A 21,548-nucleotide genomic window follows, 5' to 3' on the forward strand; every position below is an offset into this window, starting at 1 on the left:
TAACATCAAGTGGGCCGTCAACTCGATCATCCATGTTGACAATAAAAAAAAAATCGTTTCAGTTTTTGAAATCATCACGACAGACAATTTAAATTAGGACTTACTTCAGTCCCGCGACGATTTCCATGGCGCTGTTGAAATTCCCGATGTTCCAGCAGGTCAGGGCTACCCGGAGAACGCAGGCGAGAGCCGCCTTCCGGTCCTCCTGTGACCCGCTAGCTAAGACAAGCTCCGTGACCCACGCTGATACCTGAAGCAAAAACAGCCACCTTAACGGATATATGTATGTATGTGTGTATGTATGTGTACATATTATATGTATATGTATTTCACTGGATTGGTACATCGCGCGTAGTTCGTTTCCAAATGATTCTTGTCCACCTGATGGTTGTCTGGAAGAGATTGCTCTTAGCGATAAGACCGTCAATTCGTTGTGGCCTAAAGGATAAGACGTCCGGTGCATTCGTATGTAGCGATGCACCGGTGTTCGAATCCCGCAGGCGGGTACCAATTTTTCTAATGAAATACGTACTCAAAAAATGTTCACGATTGACTTCCACGGTGAAGGAATAACATCGTGTAATAAAAATCAAACCCGCAAAATTATAATTTGCGTAATTACTAGTGGTAGGACCTCTTGTTAGTCCGCGCGGGTAGGTACCACAACCCTGCCTAATTCTGTCGTGAAGCAATGATGCAGCAGTAATTTGAAGGGTGGAGCAGCCGTTGTAACTATACTGAGACCTTAGAACTTATATCTCGAGGTGGGTGGCGCATTTACGTTGTAGATGTCTATGGGCTCCAGTAACCACTTAACACCAGGTGGGCTGTGAGCTCGTCCATCCATCAAAGCAATAAAAAAAAGCAATAAAAAAAAATGTACTTTTTTTGTGTTTAATGTATCGCACTGTTTATTTGTTTTTTGGTGTACAATAAAGAATACTCTCTCTTAAATCTTTAAGCTTATCTGGCGTCGCAATGAAGACATACCAGTATTTCTTTTTTTTATTGCTTAGATAGGTGGACGAGCTCACAGCCCACCTGGTGTTAAGTGGTTATCGGAGCCCATAGACATCTACAACATGAATGCCGCCACCCGTTTTGAGTTAGGAGTTGTAAGGTCTCCGTATAGTTACAACGGCTGCCCCGCCCTGCAAGCCGAAACGCATTACTGCTTCACGGCAGAAATAGACGGGGTGATGGTATTTACCCGTGCGTACTCACAAGAGACCTACCACCAGTAATTACGCAAATTATAATTTTGCGGGTTTGATTTTTAATACACGATGTTATTCCTTCATCGTGGAAGTCAATCGTGTACATTTGTTAAGTACGTATTCAATAGCAAATCGGAATCCGCCTGTGGGATTCGAACTATTTCGAACACCGGTGCATCGCTACATACGAATGCACCGGACATCTTATCCTTTAGGCCACGACGACTTATAAAAGTTGTTTAGATGTAACGAGCTCACGGCCCAACTAACTTTAAGTGGTTTTCGGGGCCCATAGACATCAACAACATCAACGTCGCTACCTTGCCTTGAGGTTTATGTTGCAATTGCATAGCAATTACAGTCTTGGCCGGTTTGATTTTGATTACCTCATATAAAAAAAGATGGATTATTAAGATATTTACAAACACTTAAGGAAAGAATAAGGTTATTAAGGAATTTATGTTCGAAAATAAAAGGATATAATAATATAATTTAACGAAAGCGACGTCGCGTACAAAAACTAGTGTTATATAATCCAGGAAAATATGTTACAAAGCATTTAGTACCCGAACGAAGGAAGCTTACGATGACATCGTTGTTACGCAAGCTTTGAAAGTTAACGAGAGCTTTTTCGCTGAATAATACGCGATCTAATGACTGAAGAAGACAGGGATAAAGTCAATAATTATTTGGGTGCTATAGTTCGATAGTGGTGTTCATTATAGGGATGTGGTAGAGTCGATAAATGAGTCGACTATTATCAAAGCCGGCAAAGTGACTTTTGGACAATTATTGGTAAATCAGAAAAACGAATTATTGACTTTGTATTCCATTGGCAGTCACAAAACTCTTCTGAACGACATCTTAGATAAATAACAGGTTTAATATTAACCTTTAATTAATGCAGGTTTTGAACAGTATTCTTTGAAGGAGACGATTATATTCAAATCAATCTGTATTGACATATCAATAACATTTGTTTGTCCAAATGCACAGATTGCCACCTTTGATAATAGACGACTCAAATGTTTGAGCTAAAATTGTTGGAAAAATAGGTGTGTATTTGTATATAGCAAAATTATAAGTTAGAACATTATTATGGTTCGATTGTCGAAGACTAACAAACTTCTATGTACAGACATTAGACATTCTATCACAGATTTCGCCAAGTTCTATAGTGTGGACTATAGACAAATAATGTTAAAAACAAAGAATATTATAATCTATTCTCAATTTGACCACATACTTTTTTTTTTTTTGTTGCTTAGATGTGTGGACGAGCTCACAGCCCACCTGGTGTTAAGTGGTTACTGGAGCCCATAGACATCTACAGCGTAAATGCGCCACACACCTTGAGATATAAGTTCTAAGGTCTCAGTATAGTTACAACGGCTGCCCCGCCATTCAAACCGAAACGCATTACTGCTTCACGGCAGAAATAGGCGGGGTGGTGGTACCTACCCGTGCGGACTCACAAGAGGTCCTACCACCAGTAGACTTTATGCAATAACAAAAGTTTGACAATATACAAAGAGTAAATATGTGTGATGTCTTTTTTTTATAATTGAAGGTTTACTGGTGGCCCGGAGGCCTTTCCAGTTTCACCAGGACAGGTGGGCGAGCATGTGTTGTGTCAAATACATGGTAGTGTGTGTAATGTTTATTTTATTCTTGATTTAAAGTATTTATTATGCATAATTTAAAAAAAAAAAATTAACATTCTGCACTCCTTCTCTATATTCTCTATAAGTGTGAGAAATTTCATATTCCTCCGTCCGCGCATTTTTCGTAAAAAGGGGCACAAAGTTTTTGCTTCACGTATTAATTTAGAGATTATGTATAGTATAATTGTATGCGTGATTTGTTCCTAGTTATTTATTTATTTATCTAAGCGTGGTATACCAATCTCTCAGAGTGTTAGTGCGTTACCTTTATCCGTGTAACATTTGAGAAAATTCTAGATTAAATCGAATTATAATGTTCATTGATAAACACATAACACATCTTGTCACGTCTTTGGCCCGAGGCGAGTGTTGGTTAACTGGATTCTACAGAATCAAGTTACCTAATTTGTTTGCTAAATTAGATTATCATAACGAATGTTTGAGGAATGTTTTTGATGTACGTGTTGTGAGTCCGCGCGGGTAGGTACCAACGCCCTGCCTATTTCTGCCGTGAAGCAGTAACGCGTTTCGGTTTGAAGGGCGGGGAAGCCGTTGGAACTATACTGAGATCTTAGAACTCATATCTCAAGGTGGGTGGCGACATTTACGTTGTAGATGTCTATGGGCTCCAGTAACCACTTAACACCAGGTGGGCTGTGGGCTCATCCATCAATCTAAGCTATAGAAAAAATTATAGAATACTTAAAACCATCATAATAAACTGCGTATCCAAAATTATGTTGCTGCTATAACAGCTGAAGATGTGGATGTATGTCGCATAGCTATGTCTATGTGTCAGATTTAGACAGCTGACCCTTAACGTCGACTCGGGTGTTAGCTCACCATAAAAACCTCATCGAAACTGAACCAACATGTGTATTCAAGTCTGCAGTATACGACCAAATACAGGGTGGCCCATAAGTCCTTTGAAAAGTAAAATTTGAATAAAACGAACAGGGCGCGCGTGAGCGGTGCAGGGGAAGCGGGGGGAGTAACTTCGGTTTCTGGGAATTTAGTCGCGATGGAGCGTTTTACCGGAGCGGACCGTGCGTTTTGTGTGCGCGAGTTTTATAAAAACGACAATTCGGCAACCGTTGCGCGGCGTAAATTTCGAGAACACAAAGGTTTACACAACTTTGACGACACTCCAACTCTTCAAACGATTAAGAACTGGGTTGCTAAGTTCGAGGAGACCGGTTCGACGTTAGATAAACCGCGGTTGGGTCGCCCAAGGACGTCACGTACGGAACAAAACATAGACACAGTGACACAGTCTATTCGCGAAAATCCGACACAGTCAACTCGTAAGCGATATGTGGCTATGATCGAAGAGTTTTTCATACCAGAATTGCAAAACTTTTCAGGCTTTAATGCCAGGACGTGGTTTCAACAGGATGGGGCCACTTCTCACACCTCTAACACTGCTATGCCCGTTATCCGTCAACTTTTTCCTGGCAAAGTTATCTCTAAGAGAGGAGACATTTCCTGGCCTCCACGTAGTCCAGATCTGACCCCGATGGATTTTTTTTTGTGGGGCTACCTTAAGGCTAAAGTATACGACACAAACCCGCGGTCAATTGAGGCCCTAAAAGAAAACATCCGCAGAGAAATGACAAGCATTTCAGCAGTGACGTGCCGCGCAGTCATCGACAATTTTAGACGTCGTTTGCAAGAGTGCCGTGATCGGAACGGATTACATTTAGGAGATGTTATTTTCAAAAAATTATTCCCGTTTTTTAAGCTTTTTATGTAAATAAAAATTTAATTCATAATGTAATTAGTTTTATTTTAATAATTTTTTTTCATATCAAAGGACTTATGGGCCACCCTGTACTATGCGAGGAATTGCTCAGAATGATCCCTCCATATCGTTTTTGCCTGACACCTCCCACCTCGTTCTTTTTTTAATTTTTTTAATACTCAGATAGGCGGACGAGCTCACAGTCCACCTGGCTTGAAGTGGTTACTGGAGCCCATAGACATCTACGACGTAAATGCGCCACCCACCTTGAGCTATAAGTTCTAACGTCTCAAGTATAGTTACAACGGCTGCCCCGCCCTTCAAACCGAAACGCATTACTGCTTCACGGCAGAAATAGGCAGGGCGATGGTACCTACCCGCGCGGGTCCAGAGATCTTTTGTGACACGTATCATCCGGTTCTGGAATGAGCTGCCAAGATGTTTCCCGCGCGCTATCACCGGTACATCTTCAAACGAGGCTTACGGTGAGTATTCAACGTTAGGCAGCGAATTGACTTTGCTCCTAGCATTGCTGACACCCAAGAGTAACTGTAACGCCTCAACATTAGGCGGTATGCTGGTCTGCCTATAAGGTTAATTATAAAAGACGTGTGGAGTCGTGGGACACCTTATAGGAACGAAGTTCCTTATTGTAAAAATATTAATTTTAAGTTCTATTCGAGGTATAAATTAATTGGTAACGTGCGAACTTATTGTGGTACATTTCATTCACGGTTGTTAGTATAAGAGTTAGTGTATTGCGCAAACGAACGCTCTGAGATCGTGGTCAATGGATGTTAAAAAAATACATTATTTTTTGTACGTTATCACAAAGTTAAGTCGTACACTGTGTGCATTACTAATGAAAGTCTTACGTTACGGACGTTTTTTCCCGGTTGGGGTATCCTTCCGCATCGTCCCATAAGGAACTTCGTTCCAAAAACACTGAGCCCCAATACGTGGGGTCGATAGGGAACTAAAACTTCCACCACAAAAAAGGCAGTGAGGCGTATCTATTAGGGCGAAGAAAACATCGATACCAGCCCGTCTCTAGAGCTTGCCCTTAATTCTGTCACGTTTGGCTCGCAACGTTACAATGGCCGAAAGCTCCTTTGCCGGTATACACGGGGAGAACTTTGCTAATTTTCTCTAATTGTCAGTTAATAGCTAGGTTCGACTTTCCGGGGAACACGGTGGGGTCAGATCTTCAGGGATTTTATTCGGGCTGAATTCTTATCGCGGTCAGCGGTCGTTATGCAGGGAGTTTGCAACGAATTTTGCGATAAGGTACAAAAAGGCGTTATGAGCCAATAAAAATTTCGCAATTATCATTATTATCTTTGTATGCTTAACGAATACTCCCTCCTTGGATCGTGTTTCTCAGTGGTTAGGGTCGTGACCTTTACGGATCACTTTTGTTTGGACTATGTTCCTCCGTTCCCTCCTGTCCTCCGCGTAATTAATAGCGACATTGATGACATGATATTGCGATTCAACTAATCCTACTAAAGTACAACTTAAAACTGTATTAACACTTAAAGCACTTAAACATTTAACGAACACTTTAAAAGTCTCAATTAAATTCTTCCGCTTCGCTTCAGGTGATCCGTTCGCTGTTTCGCTTCGAGTAGTTCTGATTACTGACTGACTGCGTGCCATCTCTGCAACGCTTTTATAGTCGAGAAGACATCCCTAGATTTATCGAGAACATTCTGGGCAAGTCGAGTAGCTTCGATGTGTGTTTCCGCTATCTGACAATAGATGGCGTTGTACTTCTCGAGCATTCTAGATATTACTAGTTCCTTTGATATTCGTTTCGGTTGTTCGGCGATAGATGGCGTTACTCTTACCGGCGTAACAGTATTAAGATTCTAGTTCCAGCTTTCATCTGACAAGGCACAATAAGCGTCAGTTAGAAAGTACATTTCTCCATTATTCACTGTTCTCTGCGCAGTAAATAGGGACATTGATGCTGGAGCCCAATGTCGTCTTAATTTGATCGGACCAGCGCATGGGACTATTCGCCCTTGGCCTCTTTCCTTCCACTTGGTCTGTAATGAGTAGTTTTTCGAGATTTGATGAAAGAATATGGAATGTTGTAATGCTGAATTTTTGAAGTCGTCGTGGCCTAAAGGATAAGAGGTCCGCTGCATTTGTGTTGAGCGATGCACCGGTGTTCGAATCCCGCAGGCGGGTACCAATTTTTCTAATGAAATACGCACTCAACAAAAATGTTCACGATTGACTTCCACGGCGAAGGAATAAATAGCATCGTGTAATAAAAATCAAACCCGCAAAATTATAATTTGCGTAATTACTGGTGGTAGGACGTCTTGTGAGTCCGCACGGGTAGGTACCACGACCCTGCCTATTTCTGCCGTAAAGCAGTAATACATTTCGATTTGAAGGGCAGGGCAGCCGTTGTAAACTAAGACTTAGAACTAATATCTCAAGTTGGGTGGTGGTATTTACGTTGTAAATGTCTATGGGCTCCGGTAGTCACTTGAAGCCAAGTGGGTTGTGAGCTCATCGACCACTAAACAATAACAAGAAGAAGCTAATGTAGACTTTATCAAGCTTCGTCACATTTCGCGTAGATCGATTTTTCATGAGTTTGTCTACTAGTAACCAAAGGATCGCAGGGTATGGTAGGTGAATACCTCGTTGAATCTTCGGATCAGAGCGCTGACTGTGCTTGAGGTGGGCTGATGATGTGTTGCAGGAACTCTTCTGATCATGTGCCGTTCGCTGGTTCCCGCGAGACCCTCACCTCCGAGGTCTAGGGTTACTTGACGCAGATAATCTATAGGAGGAACCTGGAAGAAAAAAAATGCGGTTGATTTTTTAGAGTCTACTGGTGGTAGGACCTTTTGTGAGACCCCGCGGGTAGGTACCACCGCCCTGCCTATTTCTTCCGTGAAGCAGTAATGCGTTTCGGTTGGAAGGGTAGGGCAGCGGTTGTAACTATACTTGAGACCTTATAACTTATATCTCAAGGTGAATGGTGCATTAACTTGTAGTTGTCTATGGGCTCCAGTAGCCACTTAACACCAGGTTGGCTGTGAGCTCATCCACCCATCTAAGCGATAAAAAAAGTCTTTATTTTTATTTAATTTTATTGCTTAGATGTGTGACGAGCTCACTTGATATAAAGTGGTTATTGGAGCCCATAGACATCTACAATGTAAATGCGCCACTCACTTCGAGATATAAGTTATAAGGTCTCATGGTTACAACGGCTGCCCCGCCCTTCAAACCGAAACGCATTACTGCTTCACGGCAGAAATAGGCAGGTTGGTGGTACCTTCCCGCGTGGACTCACTAGAATTCCTACCACCATTGTTATTGAGGAGTGCTCTAAGAATTATTTCGAGAGGATTCCTCCATGTTCTTTCAACCTCATATCCTCACAAGAGAAGAGCTTTACTGTCTAGAATACTACACAATATATGGCTTAAAACCGCTGCGTTCATCTGGATTACAGTGAATTTCCTCTGGAGTGGGTCTGGATTGGACTTCTCTCCACGGAAATTCCCTAGCACCGTGACATGTCCTTTTTAAAACAAGGGTTGAGGTGTGATGTCAGTAGACTTGACTTTGCCTCAGGCATTGCTGATGTCCATGAACAACGCTGATTACCTACCATCAGTTCGATTCTTCTGAGTACCTCAACCTTGAGGTGTCAGTGATTCATTGAGGACCCCGCTGCTGGAGAGAACGAAGACTTAGGAACATCAGGTAAGCTACTGCAACTGGCCGTAAGCTCATGTTGCTCATTAACAACATCTATAAAGAAAAACTTAAAAGCTCGTACGGGTAATAAGTTCGTCTACCTTTGAGCTTTAAGTACCGCAGGGCGCTGTCCTTTACAAGAAACGAGGCTATTAAACGGCTTAACGCGAGAGGTAGCCAGCATCAAAATTAAAACTTCAATATGAAGGTCTTTATTGGATCGCGAGTGGTCAAATTGTCTTTTGTGTTCGTACCGACAATGTCGAGGATCCATATCCGCAGGTAGGTACCATTTTTAATACGCCTTTATTAGCTTCAGACGTATGATGTTTGTAGCGGAATCTTTGAACATGATTTTGACACCCTTCAAAACGTCGGATTAACTTGAAATTTGGTACACTTATTAAGGACCGACGACAATTCAATATTAAGAAAAAAAAAACAATTGAAATTCAACTAAAAAATTAAAAATAAATAATATAATAGTTTAAAAAAACTAACAAAATACGCTTTTATAGAAAATCCAACTAAAAAATAGAAAAATCGTGGGGTGCATGGTATCAGTAGTTATTTTGATAATATCCTGAAAAGCACCCTACGCTTTGTTACAATAAAATCATTTTTTCTTACACTATTCTTAATTCAAATTTATTAAAAAGAAAATTCTATTTTTTAGTTGGATTTTCTATAAAAGTGTATTTTGTTAGTTTCTTCAAACTATTATTTAATTTATCAGGCGCGCCGTGAGTTCATCCACCCATCTAATGTTTTAGATCATGGTATGCTCTAGAATATTCTTGAAAACTCTTGAAAAGGCACGAAAACGATACGTACTCGCAGCCTACCAGAGAATTCAGAAATAATTTCCGAATAACAATTCTCTTGGTTCGCAACTACATGAAGCCGTCCAGCGCTATCTCCCGCAAGAAATAAAAAGATTTATTGTCTGTTGGTTTGGTGCTGTTTCGTCGAAGCTCTCTCGTTTTATCGGAAAATTGTATTTTCTGGATGAATCTGATAAATAAGACCAGGTGCGGAGAGAGAGGATTACCAAATTTTCATTTTAATACACTTCTCGTCAGTCTATGAAGAGAGAAATTGAATATTTATTATGAATTATTAATATTGGTATATAACCAATTTGATATCTGATGCTTCGATGTTAACGGAGCCCACGGAGATTGAAGGTTTAGGAACGCGGCAGAATTGAACAGATCTGAGTCCTACACTACTACAGACACAGTCCTCTGCAGCTCTGTACTGATCCCGAGCTCTTCTCGTACACAAACAGACACAGATCCGACCTACATCTAGCCTCTAGTCCTATACTACACTACTACAGACACAGTCCTCTGCAGCTCTGTACTGATCCCGAGCTCTTCTCGTACACAAACAGACACAGATCCGACCTACATCTAGCCTCTAGTCCTATACTACACTACTACAGACACAGTCCTCTGCAGCTCTGTACTGATCCCGAGCTCTTCTCGTACACAAACAGACACAGATCCGACCTACATCTAGCCTCTAGTCCTATACTACACTACTACAGACACAGTCCTCTGCAGCTCTGTACTGATCCCGAGCTCTTCTCGTACACAAACAGACACAGATCCGACCTACATCTAGCCTCTAGTCCTATACTACACTACTACAGACACAGTCCTCTGCAGCTCTGTACTGATCCCGAGCTCTTCTCGTACACAAACAGACACAGATCCGACCTACATCTAGCCTCTAGTCCTATACTGCACTACTACAGACACAGTCCTCTGCAGCTCTGTACTGATCCCGAGCTCTTCTCGTACACAAACAGACACAGATCCGACCTACATCTAGCCTCTAGTCCTATACTACACTACTACAGACACAGTCCTCTGCAGCTCTGTACTGATCCCGAGCTCTTCTCTTACACAAACCGACACAGATCCGACCTACATCTAGCCTCTAGTCCTATACTACACTACTACAGACACAGTCCTCTGCAGCTCTGTACTGATCCCGAGCTCTTCTCGTACACAAACAGACACAGATCCGACCTTCATCCGGCTTCGTCGAGATACTCCACCTAATAACATTTAACATTTAATCCAAATCCCTTTTTTATTCAGAAATTACCAAAGTATTAGATATAAGTATGTACTTCGTATTAATTATGTCGTCTAAGGCAGATATAAAGACTCATTAGTGATCTCTATATTAATAGAATCTTCATAAAGAAATTGAATCTCATAATGAATTAATATCTATAACCAACGGATTTCATTACAGATTTTTTCTTATCAATTTCCGATATTTAAAGGTTCCTGTTAAAGTAACTGTTTTTTTTTGTGAATTTTGTATTACTGGTGGCCCGGAGGCCTTTCCAGTTTCACCAGGACAGGTGGGCGAGCAAAGGCTCAGCCAGGAGGGGTGGGATTTGCTAACAGCTACCCGAGCGCCTCCGAAGGAGACCTAACAACTCAAGAGTAGCTGCTTCGCGAATGAATCTACTACCGGATCGGAATCGCGACCCACTGAGAAGATCCGGCGAGAAACTCAGCGGGCTGATGCATGGGTTAGGTTGCACGTCGACCTCTTTGTCGAGTTCGACGAGTACGGTTACCGGGGTCCCTAAGCCTGCTCCTAGTATTAGAGCTGAAGGCATCTAATGCAAAGGTTATTGGATCTGATGGATCCGTAAGGACGTGTCTAGGGCGTCGACGGTGACTGGCTCCTGCATGATCAGGATTCGGGGAGTAGTCAGCGGCGGCAACGATAAGGCGATTATCATGACGCATAGCTTATCGAAGTATCGTTCCGACGCTGACTTCATGTATTTCCGAATTGATTCGAGGCCCAGGTCGTCGTGTAGGTCAACGTTCCTCACGAACCACGGGGCCCCGACAGCTAACCTGCAAAAGCGGGATTGTAGGGATTGGAGGGTGTCTATGTGTGTGCGGGCCGCGTGAGCGAACACCACACTCGCGTAAGTCATGACGGGCCTTATGCAAGTTTTGTAAAGTGTCACCTTGTTCCGAAGGGACATTTTACTCCGCTTACAGATCATGGGGTAGAGTCTACCGAGAATAAACGCGGCACGGTCACGGACTGATTTTATATGCGGGCGGAATGTCATCGATGCATCCAGGGTAACGCCCAGGTACTTGACCTTCCTGGCCCAGGGTATGGGTCGTCTAAAGAGAGTAATCGGGGGTGTGAGATTCCTCCTCCTAATCCGGGAGGAAATCCGTGAGGAGCTTCCCCTCTGAAATAGCACCGCAGTACTTTTCGCTGGGTTGATGTCTATGCGCCATTTTCGGAACCACTGTCCTAGGGCTAGGGCTGCGCTCTGAAGCTTCTTCGCGATTAGGGACTTATTTCTACTAGAATAGTAAACAGTCGTGTCGTCGGCGAATAAAGCTAAATGGGTCGGCGGCGACCGGGGAATATCGTTGACGAATAAGCTAAATAGGAGGGGTGAGAGGACAGAGCCTTGTGGGACTCCAGCTGTAAGAGGTCGTGGGGAGGAGCGGGTTCCCTCGACTCGATATCGAAAAGAGCGGTTCGACAAGAAGTCCCGTATGATGAGCACGAGACTATCCGGCACGCCCATGTCGAATAGTTTGAAAATCAAACCATTGTGCCAGACTTTGTCGAACGCTTTTGCGACGTCGAAGAAGAGAGCTCCCGTGTATAACGGTTTTGGTCGATTAAGCCCCACAAGAATGTGCTCCGTGAGGCGGTGCACCTGTTGAACGCATGAGTGATTTGTACGGAATCCGAATTGTTCATCGATGAGAATGCCCTTGGATGAGACGAAGTCTCTGAGGCGTTTGTAGATCAGACGCTCATACAGTTTGCCTAGAGACATGAGGAGGCTAATCGGGCGGTAGCTCGTCGGATGATTTTTTGGTTTACCGGGCTTATGTATGCCGATAACGTCCGCTTCTTTCCACACCGCGGGAAAGATACAGTTCGCCATAGCGGCATTGAAAATAGATGCCAACATCACGATGAGTTGGACGGGTAGAAGTTTAATAACACGGTTAGATATACCGTCGGAACCGGGAGCCTTGCGAGGACGTAGGTCTTTGATCAAGTCTTTAACTTCCATCGGGGTGACGGGTGGTAACGCATCCGAGGGTGGCAAGGAGGCTCTGCGTTCTACCTCACTGTCTACTAATTCTACATGAACAGGGTCCACGGATTGAGTGCTGGGCGTGCACTGGGTTTGCAATGTACCGGCCAGTAGCTCTGCTTTTTCGTCATCATCGAACGCCGCGAGTCGGCCTGAGGGGCCTACGAGGGGGGGCATAGTTACTACCGTATCCGATTTGAGAGTACGAGCTAAGCGGTAGTAAGACCTTTGGGAGGGCGCGAGTCTTTCTAAGAAATCAGACCATCTGGCATCTCGGACTTCGGCGATGCGAGACTTTACGTCGCGTTGTAGGGCACGCATTCGAATACGATTATCCACGGTAGGATACCTGTCGTAGGCGCGTATCGAGGCGTTCTTAGCTCTAAGGAGTTCCCTAATATCGTCGGACAATTTGAAGCGGTGAAGGAAGTCCTCCGCTACAACTTGCTTCGATGACCGATCTAATGTCGAGGTGATGTGTGACGTTAAGATGTCTATGGCTTCAGCGGTATCCTGAGGAGACGGGGTAGAGTCCGGGTTAAACGGGAGCGATGGTGGATCAGATTCAGCCAGGCTGATGCCCAGCGTGTGCCAATCCACCACAGTCCTCGTGACAGGAACGGAATCGGGAGCGCGACCGAGCTTCATAACGACGGGACGGTGGTCTGAATCTAACTCTGAAACTACTTCGATCGAGTGTAAGCGCAGAGTTACGTTTTTTAATAACGCTATGTCGAGTATATCCGGGCGATGCGCGATATTTAGCGGGTAGTGAGTCGGGGTTAGCGGAGCGACGATATCGAAGGCGAGATCATCGACTAACGCGTCAAGCCGCCTGCCATTCGGGGTTGTGGTGTGTGAGTTCCACCTGACGTGTTTACAATTTAGGTCGCCCGCCAGAATGACAGAGCTTCCCATGCCGAGCAGCGCCTCGATATCACTGCTTAGAACGATCTTATCCGGTGGAAGATAGACGGACGCGATAACGATCGGCGCGTGTCCAGTCAGTGAGATTTGGCATACTGATGCTTCGATGTTAGAAAGCGCGGGGGGGTCGAGAGGGACGCAATGCAGGGCTCGTCTATAGTAAATGACGGTACCACCACCACGAGCAGTAAGCCTGTCGTTCCTAACCATGTTATAGTTCGCGATTTTAGGGTCGCGGCGCGCGGGCTTAAGTAGGGTCTCCTGCACCAAAAAGATGTCAATTTGATGGTCACGCAAAAAATCACAAACCTGATCACGTTGATTTGCGAGACCGTAAGCGTTAAAAAATGCTATCGTTACGGATAGGGGCTTTATTCTACTTATGTACGCCATTGATTACCGGCGGAGTGAGGGGAGGACGTACGTATTTAACGACGCGTATACGTCAGCGTATTCTTGCACAACGGCGATGAAGTGTTGTGCAGTGGAGGCGGCGCGAATGGCGTCACCCAAAGCATTAACACGCTCAAAGTTGATCGACTGAAAAAAGTCGATCGCTAGAGCGAGATTGTCGGACGCGGTCGGAGTGCTGGTCGCGGGGGAGGAACGAATCACGGGGGAGGGACGTATCGCGGGGGCGGGACGAATAGCGGGGGAGGGAGCTACAGCCGTGTTCGTGTACGGCAACGGCTTAGCCCAGGCCGAGCCGCTGGGCACCGGCGTCGGCACGAAGGCAGGCTTAGCCTTCGGCACAGAGGGTGCCGTGGCTTTGATGTCAGGGCCGGAAGCTCGGAGGCGGTTTTGGCGCGCGACGCGGCGATTTATTTTAGGGGCTCGGGGGCATCCACGGTAATTCGCGGGGTGACCCTGTGTTCGGCACAGGACGCAGCTAGGTGGTTCAGTCGCGGTTTTTTGATCGCGAGTGCAAAGAGTCGTGGAGTGATCGTCCAAACACTTGACGCATCGAGGGCGCGCGTGACAATTACGGGAAGAATGCCCGTACAACTGACAATTGTGGCACTGGCTCGGAGTGCCTTTTTTATGAGGGGTTTCCACGGTGATTCCGGAAAGACTACAGACCGTTCGGACGTTAAAGATTTGCTTACCTTCGGGGGTAGACTGGAGGGCGACGAGAACCATATTGTATGGCTCCCTCCCGCGTCCTGTGTGCATGCGGTGCACGGAGTTTACGGGTAGGCCTTGTTCGAGTAGGTCGGCCTTTACGAGCTCGGCATCTAACTCCTTGGGGATGCCACGTATGACTGCACGGAGCTCACGCTCCTCCTGGAGCGTATACGTATGATAACTTATACGCTCCTTTCGGAGGTAGCTTGAGAGGGCTCTATGGTCGTCGGGTGTTGCTACTTTTATTTGTATCCCGTTCGCGAGGTTACGGGCACTGACAAAATTTATGTTATTGGCCTTAAGGGCCAGGGAGACACGGTCCCAAGCAGCCTTCTCTTGAAGAATTAACGGAGGAGGGGCCTGATTTCTCGTTTGTGCCACCGGGCGCGGCGACGGCGTGGCACGGGGACAGGGAGCGACGGGGGTCGGAGGGCGGGGGCGCGACGCGTTCGCGGCTTTGCTTATTTTAGCGGCCGCGGAAGCTCGGGACTCCGCGGCGCGCTTCTTACCCTTTTGCACGAGGGTGAATCCATCTGTCAATGAGGCGGGAACGAGGTCAACCTCCATATCCGAGTCAGAGTCGGAGGACGAGGAGGAAGGCGCGGGAGCGGCGGACGCGACGGAGGCCGCAGACGATCGCTGAGGTATAACGGAAGCTGCCGCGGTAGACGCGGGAGTTTTTCGCGGGAGTATGGGGGACACGGGTGTGCTGTGCGCGACGGAGGCTGCGGTGTACGGCGCGGGAGTTTTGCGCGCGCTTGCTGGGGACGCGGGAATGGCAGGCGTGGCGGAAACGGCGGTCGCGGCGGGCACGGCAGAACAGTTCACGGCGCGTTTAGCTTTGTAAGCTAAAAATTCTGTTTCGAGGGCCGGGTATTTCTCGCTTAAGAATTCCGCGAGCAGTGTGTTGGTTGGAGAGAACTCCATTTCTTCGGACTGCCCAGGGGGGGCTGCCCCGGGACTTAAACACGCGCTCGCCTTGCGGCGAGGCCCCTGCGTCGGTAACACTAAATTGGCCGAAGCGATTCTAGGAATTTTAGAAATTTTAGTGAATAGAATAAATATAATAGAATTAGAGCGAATAGAACCACTGCACAGTTCCCTTGCAATTAGCAATTGCAATGCCTTGCAATTAGGCGCAGGTACAAATTCCGAGAAACACTTGGGCCACAGATGTGCCACGAACAATGATCTATTATCACCGGTAGTCACTTCCGACAAAACACTTGGACGCCAGATGTGCCACGAACCGAGGTCGGGCAATCGAACGAACAATGAGCACGTCCACGCGCGTCGGTTGCTCAAATCGGAATGAGGGTGGGTATGTGTGTGCAGGCCGCGTGAGCGAACACCACACTCGCGGAAGTCATGACAGATCTTATGCAAGTTTTGTAAAGTGTCACCTTGTTCCGAAGGGACATTTTACTCCGCTTACATATCATGGGGTAAAGTCTGCCGAGAATTAATGCGGCACGGTTGCGGGCTGTTTTTATATGCGGGCGGAATGTCATGGATGCATCCAGGGTGACTCCCAGGTACTTGATCTTCCTGGCACAGGGTATAGGTTGGCCGAAGAGGGTGATTGGGTGATTTCTCCTCCTAATGAGGGAGGAAAACCGTGTAGAGATTCTGGAGTTTCCTCGCGGTTGTACCGTCAGCGAATAAGGCAATTTTGTTTCGTTATCTTTAATATGACGCAAGCATACCAAGAAAGAATCTGTATTGAAAATACAAGTTCTAAACGAAAGTCAGTTTGAGGAATGTCACCAGCGAAGGAAGATCTGTATATAGACCAATATAGCAAAAAGATAACTTAATGTATAGTTTCGTTTCAAAGGTCACAGGAAAAAGGGTTGTTACGCGTGGGGCCAACTCTGAAGGGCTGAAATGGTAATCCGTCACTTATAAACGAAAATAATTTCCAAGCAAAACCTGAAGTCTATTTCAAAATATGTTTTTTTTATTTAAGCGGGAGCTTTTAACCTCGCAACGGGGGGTGGCGTGAATTCGAAAACAACCCTTTAAATTTACATTCCGTAGGTATTCCTATATTTATCTGTACCAGAGGGCGGGTCGGGGGAGAGAGGTGAATGTATAAAGTTGAAAATTTACTACAGGGTCGGGTTTTGTTGCGCTTTGGCGCAGGTAACTACTTCAAAGCACGCAATATAAAGCAGTTGAATATATCTGACATGCGTTTACCTTCCTATCCTAGATATTAATGTTTTTTTTATTGCTTAGATGGGTGGACGAGCTCACAGCTGGTGTTAAGTGGTTACTGAAGCCTATAGACATCTACAATATCTGCGCCACCCACCTTGAGATATAAGTTCTAAGATCACAGTATAGTTACAACGGCTGCCCCGTGTGAACTGATTTTATCCTAATCTTGGCACATCAAGTCTCATTCGGGTGTCTTCGGACGCGATCGGAATTCCCGAATATGCAGCTGTCACCTGACGTCATTTCAACAAGATTCGCGCGCCAAATAAAGTTCAACATAAAATCGAAATTTTAGTTTAATTTGTATCTAGTCTAGTGCTTAGCGTTGTTTTCACCTTTTTTTTAATACTAGCGACCCGTCCTCGCTTCGCTTCGGAAACATTACATTTTATTATTGATAGCTGAGTCCCGCGATGTTACCCGCGGTTATTGTGGTACCGGGAGTGACGCCGCGGGGCGAAGCTAGTTTAAAAAATATAACCCAAGTTACGCCTTGTATCATCAGCTACCTATCAATGAAAGTCTCGTCAAAATCGGTCCAGCGGTTCTAGAGATTAGCCGGAACAAACAGACAGACATAAATTGTAAAAAATGTTATTTTGGTGTATGTACCGTTAATAAATTCATATGCATGTAGTAAAAAGCGGTTATTTCAATATTACAAACAGACACTCTCATTTTATTTATATGGATCATCTAAAACATTATAAATATATACGAAATCGTATGTTTGACTTTTATAGATTCTGAATGAAATTTTCCCGCTAATACGGAGAGTAAATAAATAACAAACCACAAATCGAATCAGAAATGAGGAAATTGTAAGGGCAGCAATTTAATGTTAAATCAGAAAGCTCACTTTGATTAATATCTAACTAAATGTACTAGTGTTCCTGCAGAAGTCGAAATTCGATTATAATTAATTAAAATTATAAGTTTGGACATTATTATGGTTCTATTATTAAAAAACTATTATATTTCTATAGTCACAGATTTCGCCAAGACTACACTTGTAATACACAAATACTCCACACAAATACTCGTAATATTAAAGATAAACTTTAAGCAATATCAAAAGTTTGACAATAAACAAAGAGTATATGTGTGTGTGTCAAATACATGGTAGTGTATTTAATGTTTTCTTTATTGATTTAATGTATCATTTATGCATAATTTAACAAAGATATTAGCGTTGTGCACTCCTTCTCTATATTCTCTATAAGCGTGGAAAATTTCATACTCCTCCATCCGCGCAATTTTCGTAAAAAGGGCTATAAAGTTTTTGCTTCACGTATTAATATATAGATATTTACGTGCGTCAAATATTATTCTATAGGAACACATTTTGCGAGAGTCAAAGCATTATTACTAATAGAGGCATAAGTATTCTCAGATAATTCAAATAATTCTTTCAATGTATGAATGCCAATCATGTTGATTTTTAACCGACTTCAAAAAAGGAGGAGGTTCTCAATTCGACTATATTTTTTATGTTTGTTACCTCATAGCTTTTCACTGGGTGATTTTGATGACTCTTTTTTTATTAGAAAGCTGCCGCTTCCCGTGTCATCCCATTACAATTTAGTCCAGTTCTGATAATGGTATCCACGAGGAAACCATATAAGTCTTAAATTTGCATTAAGTACGCGACAAATAGATGAATGACTCAATAACTCAATATCACGCCAACCGATTTCGATGATTATTGTATTTAGTGCATATTAATTTGTTTTGGAATATCTTTTTTTTTCTATTTGAAGTCGGTTTTTGTTAAAGCATGTCTATTTATATTATGATTTAAGTTATCTTAGTCATAGATATACACATAAATTAGTTATAGATAAGCAACTCAAGAATTCAACAAACATGTTTACGGGCGTCCGCCACTAGATGGCTTCGCTTCGATTAATTTCTCATTGCTCCTGTGGATGGCAGTAACATATTACCTATATTTTGTTTTTAATGAAGGATTTTGTAAATTTTCAGAAACCACAGATGACAGAGATATTAACGTCCCGTAACGGCTCAGCTTAGCTTAAAAAAAATAGTTAACCAGCCAATACCTATGCCACTGTGAGCTGTCTTATCTGATTAAACTTTAAAAAAAAAACAAGATTTAGAACTCATGTCTCAAGGTGAGTAGCGGCATTTACGTTGTTGATGTCTATGGGCTCCACATAAATCTAAGTGGGTAGAGAGCTCTGAAAAGCACCTAAGCAATATAAAAGAGCGGTAGGCAGCGGCTAGGCTCTGTCCCTGGCATTGCTGAAGTCCATGGGCGACCACTCACCATCAGGTGGGCAGTATGCTCGTCTACCTACAAGGGCAATAAAAAAACTCCCCCCTGTCTTCAACGCAGTGGTTAGCGACATTGATGACACATTGCGATTCAAGAATGGTTTATAATGTTACGCGCTGGGGTTCGGGATAAATAAAAATTCTACCTAATCTATATATTAATACGTGAAGCAAAAACTTTGTAGCCCTTTTTACGAAAAATGCGCGGACGGAGGAGTATGAAATTTTCCACACTTATAGAGAATATAGAGAAGGAGTGCAGAATGTTAATATTTTTTTTAAATTATGCATGGACAATAAATTAAATCAATAAAAAAACATTACACACGCTACCGTGTATTTGACACACAGCATGCATACTATTTGCTTATTGTCAAACTTTTCTTATTGCTTATAGTCTGTGGTCAAATTGAGAATAGATTAATTATTGTTTGTCTTTATTAATATTTGCCTAAAGTGTAGTCATGGGGAAATCTGTGACTATAGAATCATAATAGTCTTTGACAATAGAATCATAACAGTGTACAAACTTATAATTTTAATTAATTATAGTCGAATTTCGACTACCGGGGGACAACTAGTAAAAATAAATAAATAAACATTTTAGACGCGAGAAAACTAATTAGAACCATGTCCATGATTCGCGAATTTAAAGAAAACACTATAAAAAGCTAACCTGGTAAAACAGCTGATATTCTGTGTCGGTCAGTCTCAAAGCAACTTCTTCAGGGAAATGTAGCAAAGCTTTTAAAGACGTAAGCTCTTCGAAGCTGCTTTCGTTCCATACTGCAACAAAAACACCAAGATTTATCGTCTAGGTCAGTGGCTCCCAAACTTATTTTGAGAATAAAGAATTTTTAGCGCCCCCTCCCCCCCGCCATTATTTCACCTACTTAAAAACCACTATATCGAGAGCTCAGTCGGTGTTTTTATTTTTATTTTTTATTGCTTAGATGTGTGGACGAGCTCACAGCCCACCTGGTGTAAAGTGGTTACTGGAGCCCATAGACATCTACAACGTAAATGCGCCACACACCTTGAGATATAGTTCTAAGGTCTCAGTATAGTCACAACGGCTGCCCCACCCTTCAAACCGAAACGCATTACTGCTTCACGGCAGAAATAGGCGGGGCGGTGGTACCTACCCGTGCGGACTCACAAGAGGTCCTACCACCAGTAAAAACTTTGCAGTAAGGCATACTAATCTAACACAATTTAGACTTTGAACTCAAATGAAACGTGTCAGTCGGTGTCTAAGAGTCGTCCTAGATCAAATTACAAATTGCCTCCAAAGCCTGTACACAACGCCCCCATTTCTGGGTCTCTACCGCCCCTCCTCAGGTCTGCAGGGCCCACAAGGGGGCGTTATCGTTCACTTTAGGGAAGGCTGGTCTAGGTATATATCATTATCAAAAGCCTATAGCAGTCCATTGCTGAACATAGGACTCTCTAATTGCTCGCCCGACTCCAACTGGTATACATGGTACTCGGAGCGCCTAGATAATTTGAACTCAGGTAGACTTCTGTGCAAACTCAAACCCTGCCACCGGTAATTACTTTACTGGTGATAGGATCTCTTATGAGTCCGCGTGGGTAGGTACCATCGCCCTGCCTATTTCTGCCGTGAAGCAGTAATGTGTTTCGGTTTGACGGGTGGGACAGCCGTTGTAACTATACTAAGACCTTAGCTGGTGAGCTGTGAGCTCGTCCACCTATCTAAGCAATAAAAAATATATATATATATATATATGTAATGTGTTTTGTAATGAAACAAAGAACCAAGTTCTTGCTCTGCAAAGAGTTTATTATTATTATTATTTTATTAACTTATTTCTACACTTACAATTATTATAATTATTTTCGAACCTGCAAAGAGAAACAACATTGAAAGATATTGCTTCACCCTTTTTTAAATCTGCAAGTTTTTTTAATCTATTAAGAAAGCACGTTATATTTTTGAATGTCCGAAGCCAGAGAGCAAATCCAATTATGGAATGAACATAGCTTCCACCACAGATAATAAATACTATTATGATAGTCGAAGCTAATGCGCGGGAAATTTAAATGTAATTAATGAAGGGCCAAGAGGGCTTCATTTACATATATATATATCTAGCTCCGTTAGAGGCGATAGCTCATAGTCTGCCTATTTGAAGGTGTAAAAAGGAGAATCCTAACATAAGAAAAGATACTTACAGCCATTATTGTCGTTACCAAGCCCCGTTGAGGCACCACTCGGCCCAGGCTTGGACCCTTCTCGCATTTCACAAGCACTTGACAACGTAAAATGAAATGAATCACCGAAAAAAAAAACAAAAAAATGTTTCACAAATCACTTAGCACTACTAAATTTTTGTCACAACGCCACCTGTTGACGAAAAACGGTATCATGTTCGATTTTACAGCGCCATCTGTTGTTTAAGGTTTTCCGGCTTGCTTATTACTTTCATTGTTTATCTGAAACAAAATAACAACTACATTATTGACAAAATAAAATTTTC

General features: G+C 43.4%; 1 protein-coding gene across 1 annotated transcript in view; it reads right to left on the minus strand.

Annotated features, from left to right (window-relative positions):
• The window catches only part of LOC101735646 (1-phosphatidylinositol 4,5-bisphosphate phosphodiesterase epsilon-1), a 150,219-nt gene that overhangs the window by 88,572 nt on the left and 40,099 nt on the right, over nt 1-21,548 (minus strand). Inside the window, exons 2-5 of the mRNA XM_021348089.3 lie at nt 21,244-21,504; nt 19,724-19,833; nt 7,283-7,438; nt 105-250 (exon numbers count right to left, since the gene is read on the minus strand). Of these exons, the coding sequence (XP_021203764.2) occupies nt 105-250; nt 7,283-7,438; nt 19,724-19,833; nt 21,244-21,310 (479 nt within the window). The 5' untranslated portion in view covers nt 21,311-21,504. The remainder of the gene's footprint in view (nt 1-104; nt 251-7,282; nt 7,439-19,723; nt 19,834-21,243; nt 21,505-21,548) is intronic.

This window comes from Bombyx mori, chromosome 24 (genome assembly GCF_030269925.1).
Source record: "Bombyx mori chromosome 24, ASM3026992v2".
Classification (NCBI taxonomy): domain Eukaryota; kingdom Metazoa; phylum Arthropoda; class Insecta; order Lepidoptera; family Bombycidae; genus Bombyx; species Bombyx mori.